The sequence below is a fragment of the Echiichthys vipera genome, assembly GCF_963691815.1.
Source record: "Echiichthys vipera genome assembly, chromosome: 5".
Classification (NCBI taxonomy): Eukaryota; Metazoa; Chordata; class Actinopteri; order Perciformes; family Trachinidae; genus Echiichthys; species Echiichthys vipera.
The window spans coordinates 65,001-75,000 of NC_139830.1; the positions used below are offsets into that span (position 1 = coordinate 65,001).

Consider the following 10,000-nt stretch of genomic DNA (forward strand, 5'->3'; position numbering starts at 1 on the left):
GACTTTAGTCTTTAGATACTACGACTTTAGTCTTGAGATACTACGACTTTAGTCCTGAGATACTACGACTTTAGTCCTGAGATACTACGACTTTAGTCTTGAGATACTACGACTTTGGTCCTGAGATACTACGACTTTAGTCTTGAGATACTACGACTTTGGTCCTGAGATACTACGACTTTAGTCTTGAGATACTACGACTTTAGTCCTGAGATACTACGACTTTAGTCCTGAGATACTACGACTTTAGTCCTGAGATACTACGACTTTAGTCCTGAGATACTACGACTTTAGTCCTGAGATACTTGAGACTGTATTTATATATTTTTATATATGTATTTAATTTAATTTAAATATATTTTATTTGTATTTTATTATAATATTATAATATCTGTGATCTCTTGTTTCCAGCTCCAGGGGTCCGTCGGTCCTCGCAGGTCCTCCTGTGCTGCCTGGACTCCGCCGCTGGGGGGCGCTGTTCCCCCGGTCCTCTCCCGGCCCTCCCCCGGTCCTCCCCGGGGGTCTGAGGGCAGGATGGCGGAGGCAGGGGGACCGGAGTCTGCAGCGGTTCGGTGCCTGGACGAGTCGTCGGACAGCGAGCCGGAGCAGGAGCCCGGAACCCCGCAGAAACTCATCCGGAAAGTGTCCACGTCCGGACAGATCCGCAGCAAGGTACCGGGGGGTTAAAGCGGCGGGTTTACCGGACACTTCCTCCGGTCAGTGTGTTTTCATTCAGCGGGGCTGGGCCGCGCAGAGACCCGGGGCCGGGGGCAGGGTCCGGACCCGGAACTTTAACGGTTCCCCCCGGGGAGGACCCGTTAAATATAAAGTTTAACACCGGTTACGACACTTTCTGACCCCCGGGACCGCGCTCCGGTCCGGCGGACCCCCCACTCCTCTGCCGGTGTTACAAACACACTTTTTACCCGTTTTACCGGTTTCCCCGCGGGTCCCGTTACTTTCTGCGGCACAGAGAGAGAGAGCCGCGGAACCGGCCCGTCCCCCGGCCCGTCCACCGGCCCGACCCCCGGCCCGTCCCCCGGCCCCACACCCCGGCCCGACACCCGGACCCCGCGGGTCGAAGCTTCTTATGAAGCCGAAGCGAAGAACGAACGAGTCCGAACCGTGAACGCGTTTAATCCGTTACACCGGGACCGTGTCCGGTGGAGTCCGGCCCCGGTGCTGTGATGTAACGGAAATAACGGGAAACACGTGAATAAAGAGGAATAAACGTTTTATTTGTTTAAACGTTAAATCATAAAATGATTCATTCGGTTTGTGATTAGCATTTCTTTAGCTCCATGCTAACTCGGTTAAACCTGAGCCACAACTAAACCGGGTCAGACCCGGGTCAGAAGCTCTGGTCCGGGTTAACTTTACCCCAGAGACCGTTAACACGTGTTAATAAATGTAAACACATCCCGGTGTCCGGGGGAACCGTGTTTAACCCGGTTTAACGGGCAAAAACTAGCCGGGCTAACTACGGGGCTATGGGGGTCTCAGGCCCGAGCAAAGCCCCGCAGTTTCCTACTGAAGCCCCCCGAGAGAGGTGGGCTGCGCCCGGCAGAGCTGGGCCGCTGCACCGGTGTCCGGTCCGTTTGATTTTCAGAATAAAAGACTGTAATTCATTTAAACCAGTTCATTAAATTATGTCAAAAACTGATTTTGTTATTGTTTTTAATTATTTTATATCTTTTCATGATTTATTAAAATAATTCCTATGATTTTTATCAGTTTTTAATGATTTTTTATGATAAATTATGGTTCACACAGGTGTGTTATGGTTCACACAGGTGTGTTATGGTTCATACAGGTGTGTTACGGTGTGTTATGGTCCACACAGGTGTGTTACGGTTCATACAGGTGTGTTACGGTTCATACAGGTGTGTTATGGTTCATACAGGTGTGTTACGGTTCATACAGGTGTGTTACGGTTCATACAGGTGTGTTATGGTTCACACAGGTGTGTTATGGTTCATACAGGTGTGTTATGGTTCACACAGGTGTGTTATGGTTCATACAGGTGTGTTATGGTTCACACAGGTGTGTTATGGTTCATACAGGTGTGTTATGGTTCATACAGGTGTGTTACGGTGTGTTATGGTCCACACAGGTGTGTTACGGTTCATACAGGTGTGTTACGGTTCATACAGGTGTGTTATGGTTCACTCAGGTGTGTTACGGTTCATACAGGTGTGTTACGGTTCATACAGGTGTGTTATGGTTCACTCAGGTGTGTTACGGTTCATACAGGTGTGTTACGGTTCATACAGGTGTGTTATGGTTCATACAGGTGTGTTACGGTTCATACAGGTGTGTTACGGTTCATACAGGTGTGTTATGGTTCACACAGGTGTGTTATGGTTCATACAGGTGTGTTATGGTTCACACAGGTGTGTTATGGTTCATACAGGTGTGTTATGGTTCACACAGGTGTGTTATGGTTCATACAGGTGTGTTATGGTTCACACAGGTGTGTTATGGTTCACACAGGTGTGTTATGGTTCATACAGGTGTGTTATGGTTCACACAGGTGTGTTATGGTTCACACAGGTGTGTTATGGTTCATTCAGGTGTGTTACGGTTCATACAGGTGTGTTATGGTTCACACAGGTGTGTTATGGTTCACACAGGTGTGTTATGGTTCACACAGGTGTGTTACGGTTCATACAGGTGTGTTACGGTTCACACAGGTGTGTTATGGTTCACACAGGTGTGTTATGGTTCACACAGGTGTGTTATGGTTCATACAGGTGTGTTACGGTTCATACAGGTGTGTTATGGTTCACACAGGTGTGTTACGGTTCATACAGGTGTGTTACGGTTCACACAGGTGTGTTATGGTTCACACAGGTGTGTTATGGTTCATTCAGGTGTGTTACGGTTCATACAGGTGTGTTATGGTTCACACAGGTGTGTTATGGTTCACACAGGTGTGTTATGGTTCACACAGGTGTGTTACGGTTCATACAGGTGTGTTACGGTTCACACAGGTGTGTTATGGTTCACACAGGTGTGTTATGGTTCACACAGGTGTGTTATGGTTCATACAGGTGTGTTACGGTTCATACAGGTGTGTTATGGTTCACACAGGTGTGTTATGGTTCACACAGGTGTGTTATGGTGTGTTATGGTTCACACAGGTGTGTTACGGTTCATACAGGTGTGTTATGGTTCACACAGGTGTGTTATGGTTCACACAGGTGTGTTATGGTTCATACAGGTGTGTTATGGTTCCTACAGGTGTGTTATGGTGTGTTATGGTTCACACAGGTGTGTTATGGTTCACACAGGTTTGTTATGGTTCACACAGGTGTGTTATGGTTCATACAGGTGTGTTACGGTTCATACAGGTGTGTTATGGTTCATACAGGTGTGTTACGGTTCATACAGGTGTGTTACGGTTCATACAGGTGTGTTATGGTTCACACACAGGTGTGTTATGGTTCACACAGGTGTGTTATGGTGTGTTATGGTTCACACAGGTGTGTTATGGTTCACACAGGTGTGTTATGGTTCATACAGGTGTGTTATGGTTCACACAGGTGTGTTATGGTTCATACAGGTGTGTTGTGGTTCACACAGGTGTGTTATGGTTCATACAGGTGTGTTATGGTTCACACAGGTGTGTTATGGTTCACACAGGTGTGTTATGGTTCATACAGGTGTGTTATGGTTCACACAGGTGTGTTATGGTTCACACAGGTGTGTTATGGTTCACACAGGTGTGTTATGGTTCACACAGGTGTGTTATGGTTCATACAGGTGTGTTATGGTTCACACAGGTGTGTTATGGTTCATACAGGTGTGTTGTGGTTCACACAGGTGTGTTATGGTTCATACAGGTGTGTCATGGTTCACACAGGTGTGTAATGGTGTGTTATGGTTCACACAGGTGTGTTGTGGTTCACAAAGGTGTGTTATGGTTCACACAGGTGTGTTATGGTTCATACCGGTGTGTTATGGTTCACACAGGTTTGTTGTGGTTCACACAGGTGTGTTACGGTTCATACAGGTGTGTTATGGTTCACACAGGTGTGTTATGGTTCACACAGGTGTGTTATGGTTCACACAGGTGTGTTACGGTTCATACAGGTGTGTTATGGTTCATACAGGTGTGTTACGGTTCATACAGGTGTGTTACGGTTCATACAGGTGTGTTATGGTTCATACAGGTGTGTTACGGTTCATACAGGTGTGTTATGGTTCACACACAGGTGTGTTATGGTTCACACAGGTGTGTTATGGTGTGTTATGGTTCACACAGGTGTGTTATGGTTCACACAGGTGTGTTATGGTTCACACACAGGTGTGTTATGGTTCACACAGGTGTGTTATGGTGTGTTATGGTTCACACAGGTGTGTTATGGTTCACACAGGTGTGTTACGGTTCATACAGGTGTGTTGTGGTTCACACAGGTGTGTAATGGTGTGTTATGGTTCACACAGGTGTGTTATGGTTCACACAGGTGTGTTATGGTTCACACAGGTGTGTTATGGTTCACACAGGTGTGTTATGGTTCACACAGGTGTGTTATGGTTCACACAGGTGTGTTATGGTGTGTTATGGTTCACACAGGTGTGTTATGGTTCATACAGGTGTGTTATGGTTCATACAGGTGTGTTATGGTTCACACAGGTGTGTTATGGTTCATACAGGTGTGTTATGGTTCATACAGGTGTGTTATGGTTCATACAGGTGTGTTATGGTTCATACAGGTGTGTTATGGTTCATACAGGTGTGTTCTGGTTCACACAGGTGTGTTACGGTTCATACAGGTGTGTTACGGTTCATACAGGTGTGTTACGGTTCATACAGGTGTGTTATGGTTCACACAGGTGTGTTATGGTTCATACAGGTGTGTTATGGTTCACACAGGTGTGTTACGGTTCACACAGGTGTGTTACGGTTCATACAGGTGTGTTATGGTTCACACAGGTGTGTTATGGTTCATACAGGTGTGTTATGGTTCACACAGGTGTGTTACGGTTCACACAGGTGTGTTACGGTTCATACAGGTGTGTTATGGTTCATACAGGTGTGTTATGGTTCACACAGGTGTGTTATGGTTCATACAGGTGTGTTATGGTTCATACAGGTGTGTTATGGTTCATACAGGTGTGTTCTGGTTCACACAGGTGTGTTATGGTTCACACAGGTGTGTCATGGTGTGTTATGGTTCACCTGGGGGGATCGAACCCACGGAGCGTGTGCAGACCAGAAACCTGAGATTACTCCGGGGAAGAGGTTTCCATGGTAACCTGACTGTAACCAGGTGAAACTGCAGGAAACGCTGAGTGATGGTGTTTCAGGTGTTTCTGTGACGCTGCGGTTCGAACCCGGCGGCGCCCACTTCCTGTCGGAGCGTGGGAGGAAGTGGAGACGCGTCTTCCTCTAGACGTCCGAACGTTCATCGATGACGTGTGACGGAGAGAAGTCTCCACATCGTTCTTTCACAGCTGCGTGACCCCGAGACCCACGTGTCCCACGCTCCCTGAAGGCAGCAGCTGAGAACAGGAAGTGAGCAGCTGAGAACAGGAAGTGAGCAGCTGAGAACAGGAAGTGCGCAGCTGAGAACAGGAAGTGAGGCGCTGAGAAAAGGAAGTGAGGTTCTATTTAAAGCTCGTGTTTTGGGAAAAGACGAGGCGTTCGTGGTCATCAGGAAAATCAGTGAGAGGAGCGGAGACGGTGCGTTCAAAGACCGCTGCAGCTTTTCAAAAGAAAACAAACGTTTACTCCTGAGGACGCTCAGAAACACGTGTTTGTTTATGGTCGTGAGTTCAAACACATGACGGTCGGGACAGGAAGACCCCGCAGCAGTAAAAGTCCTTCCTGTCTGTCAGACCCCGCAGCAGTAAAGGTCCTTCCTGTGTGTCAGACCCCGCAGCAGTAAAAGTCCTTCCTGTGTGTCAGACCCCGCAGCAGTAAAGGTCCGTCCTGTGTGTCAGACCCCGCAGCAGTAAAGGTCCTTCCTGTGTGTCAGACCCCGCAGCAGTAAAGGTCCTTCCTGTGTGTCAGACCCCGCAGCAGTAAAGGTCCTTCCTGTGTGTCAGACCCCGCAGCAGTAAAGGTCCTTCCTGTGTGTCAGACCCCGCAGCAGTAAAAGTCCTTCCTGTGTGTCAGACCCCGCAGCAGTAAAGGTCCTTCCTGTGTGTCAGACCCCGCAGCAGTAAAAGTCCTTCCTGTGTGTCAGACCCCGCAGCAGTAAAGGTCCTTCCTGTGTGTCAGACCCCGCAGCAGTAAAGGCCCTTCCTGTGTGTCAGACCCCGCAGCAGTAAAGGTCCTTCCTGTGCGTCAGACCCCGCAGCAGTAAAAGTCCTTCCTGTGTGTCAGACCCCGCAGCAGTAAAGGTCCTTCCTGTGTGTCAGACCCCGCAGCAGTAAAAGTCCTTCCTATGTGTCAGACCCCGCAGCAGTAAAAGTCCTTCCTGTGTGTCAGACCCCGCAGCAGTAAAGGCCCTTCCTGTGTGTCAGACCCCGCAGCAGTAAAGGTCCTTCCTGTGTGTCAGACCCCGCAGCAGTAAAGGTCCTTCCTGTGTGTCAGACCCCGCAGCAGTAAAGGTCCTTCCTGTGTGTCAGACCCCGCAGCAGTAAAAGTCCTTCCTGTGTGTCAGACCCCGCAGCAGTAAAAGTCCTTCCTGTGTGTCAGACCCCGCAGCAGTAAAGGTCCTTCCTGTGTGTCAGACCCCGCAGCAGTAAAAGTCCTTCCTGTGTGTCAGACCCCGCAGCAGTAAAAGTCCTTCCTGTCTGTCAGACCCCGCAGCAGTAAAAGTCCTTCCTGTGTGTGAGACCCCGCAGCAGTAAAAGTCCTTCCTGTGTGTCAGACCCCGCAGCAGTAAAGGTCCTTCCTGTGTGTCAGACCCCGCAGCAGTAAAAGTCCTTCCTGTGTGTCAGACCCCGCAGCAGTAAAAGTCCTTCCTGTGTGTCAGACCCCGCAGCAGTAAAGGTCCTTCCTGTGTGTTAGACCCCGCAGCAGTAAAAGTCCTTCCTGTGTGTCAGACCCCGCAGCAGTAAAAGTCCTTCCTGTGTGTCAGACCCCGCAGCAGTAAAAGTCCTTCCTGTGTGTCAGACCCCGCAGCAGTAAAAGTCCTTCCTGTGTGTGAGACCCCGCAGCAGTAAAAGTCCTTCCTGTGTCAGACCCCGCAGCAGTAAAAGTCCTTCCTGTGTGTCAGACCCCGCAGCAGTAAAGGTCCTTCCTGTGTGTCAGACCCCGCAGCAGTAAAGGTCCTTCCTGTGTGTCAGACTCCACTGACCCTGAACACAACACCAGAGCTGCGTCTCCACGGCAACGCCCTTTAAACCTGCACAGTCTGAATCAAAGTGAAACTCTGTTTAGTCTGAATGAATGTTGTTGTGTTTCCATGGCAACAGCCAACAGCGTTGGCCGTTGCTGGTTGCCAGGGTTGTCTGTTGTTGGGTGCAGCTACTGTAGGCTGGTTGTCAGTTGTTGGGTGCAGCTACTGTAGGCTGGTTGCCAGGGTATCCTGTTGTTGGGTGCAGCTACTGTAGGCTGGTGTCCAGGGTTGTCTGTTGTTCGGTGCAGCTACTGTAGGCTGGTTGCCAGGGTTGTCTGTTGTTGGGTGCAGCTACTGTAGGCTGGTTGCCAGGGTTGTCTGTTGTTGGGTGCAGCTACTGTAGGCTGGTTGCCAGGGTTGTCTGTTGTTGGGTGCAGCTACTGTAGGCTGGTTGCCAGGGTTGTCTGTTGTTGGGTGCAGCTACTGTAGGCTGGTTGCCAGGGTTGCCTGTTGTTGGGTGGAGACTCTAGATGGAGCCGCTCTGATCGTTCTACAGGTTCAACCTTTAACAGACGTTGCCCGTTGCTTCCTTGTTGTTGAAAGTTGCTTCTCTGTTGCAGACGTTGACGGTTGCTTCTGTTGCCTCTCTGTGTTGCAGACGTTGACGGTTGCCTCTCTAAGTTGCTTCTGTTGCTGTTTTGTTGCAGACGGTTGCTTCTCTAAGTTGCCCCTCTCTCTCTCTGTGTCTGTGTTGCAGACGTTGACGGTTGCTTCTGCTGTTTTGTTGCAGACGGTTGCTTCTCTAAGTTGCCTGTTGCCTCTCTCTGTGTTGTTGAAAGTTGCTGTTTTGTTGCAGACGTTGACGGTTGCTTCTCTAAGTTGCTTCTGCTGTTTTGTTGCAGACGTTGACGGTTGCCTCTCTAAGTTGCCCGTTGCCCCTCTCTCTGTCTGTGTCGTTGCCCGTTGCCTCTCTAAGTTGCCCGTTGCCCCTCTCTCTGTCTGTGTCGTTGCCCGTTGCCTCTCTAAGTTGCCTCTGTCTCTGTGTCTGTGTTGCAGACGGTTGCTTCTCTAAGTTGCTTCTGTTGCCTCTCTAAGTTGCCTCTCTCTCTCTCTTTGTTGCAGACGGTGCTGAAAGTTGCCTCTCTAAGTTGCTTCTGCTGTTTTGTTGCAGACGGTGCTGAAAGAAGGGAAACTGATGAAACAGACGAATTCTTTCCAACGTTGGAAAAGACGATACTTCAAACTGAGAGGACGCACACTGTACTACGCACAGACCGCCAAGGTACACAACAGACACACAACTGACACAACAGACACAACAGACACACAACACACACACAACACACAACAGACACACAACAGACACAACAGACACACAACAGACACAACACACAACAGACACACAACAGACAACTGACACACAACAGACACACAACAGACACAACAGACACACAACAGACACACACAGACACACAAAAGACACACAACAGACACACAACAAACAACAGACACACAACAGACACACAACAGACAACAGACACACAACAGACACACAACACACACAACACACACAACAGACACACAACACACACACAACACACAACAGACACACAACAGACACAACAGACACACAACAGACACAACACACAACAGACACACAACAGACAACTGACACACAACAGACACACAACAGACACAACAGACACACAACAGACACACACAGACACACAAAAGACACACAACAGACACACAACAAACAACAGACACACAACAGACACACAACAGACAACAGACACACAACAGACACACAACAGACACACACAGACACACACAGACACACAACAGACACACAACAGACAACAGACACACAACACAGACACACAACACACACACAACAGACACACAACACACACACAACAGACAACAGACACACAACACACAACAGACACACAACAGACACACAACAGACAACAGACACACAACAGACAACAGACACACAACACACACAACAGACACACAACACACAACAGACACACAACAGACACACACAGACACACACAGACACACAACAGACACACAACAGACACACAACAGACACAACAGACACACAACACACAACAGACACACAACAGACACACAACAGACACACAACAGACACACAACAGACACAACAGACACACAACACACAACAGACACACAACAGACACACAACAGACACAACAGACACACAACACACAACAGACACACAACAGACACACACAGACACACACAGACACACAACAGACACACAACAGACACACAACAGACACAGAACAGACACACACAGACACACAAAAGACACACAACAGACACACAACAAACAACAGACACACAACAGACACACAACAGACAACAGACACACAACAGACACACAACAGACACACACAGACACACACAGACACACAACAGACACACAACAGACAACAGACACACAACAGACACACAACAGACAACAGACACACAACAGACAACAGACACAACAGACACACAACAGACACACAACAGACAACAGACAGACAACAGACACAACAGACACACAACAGACCCACAACAGACAACAGACAGACAACAGACACACAACAGACACACAACAGACACACAACATACAACAGACACACAACAGACAACAGACACACAACAGACACACAACAGACAACAGACACACAACAGACAACAGACACACAACAGACACACAACAGACAACAGACACACAACAGACAACAGAC

At 48.6% G+C, this 10,000-nt stretch overlaps 1 protein-coding gene across 1 annotated transcript in view; it reads left to right on the forward strand.

Moving 5' to 3' along the window:
- Positions 1-528: 528 nt before the first annotated feature.
- dgkd (diacylglycerol kinase delta) overlaps positions 529-10,000 on the forward strand; it is a 49,915-nt gene continuing 40,443 nt past the window's right edge. The window contains 2 exon segments of the mRNA XM_083913267.1: positions 529-672; positions 8,407-8,517. Coding sequence (XP_083769393.1) covers positions 535-672; positions 8,407-8,517 — 249 coding nt within the window. The 5' untranslated portion in view covers positions 529-534.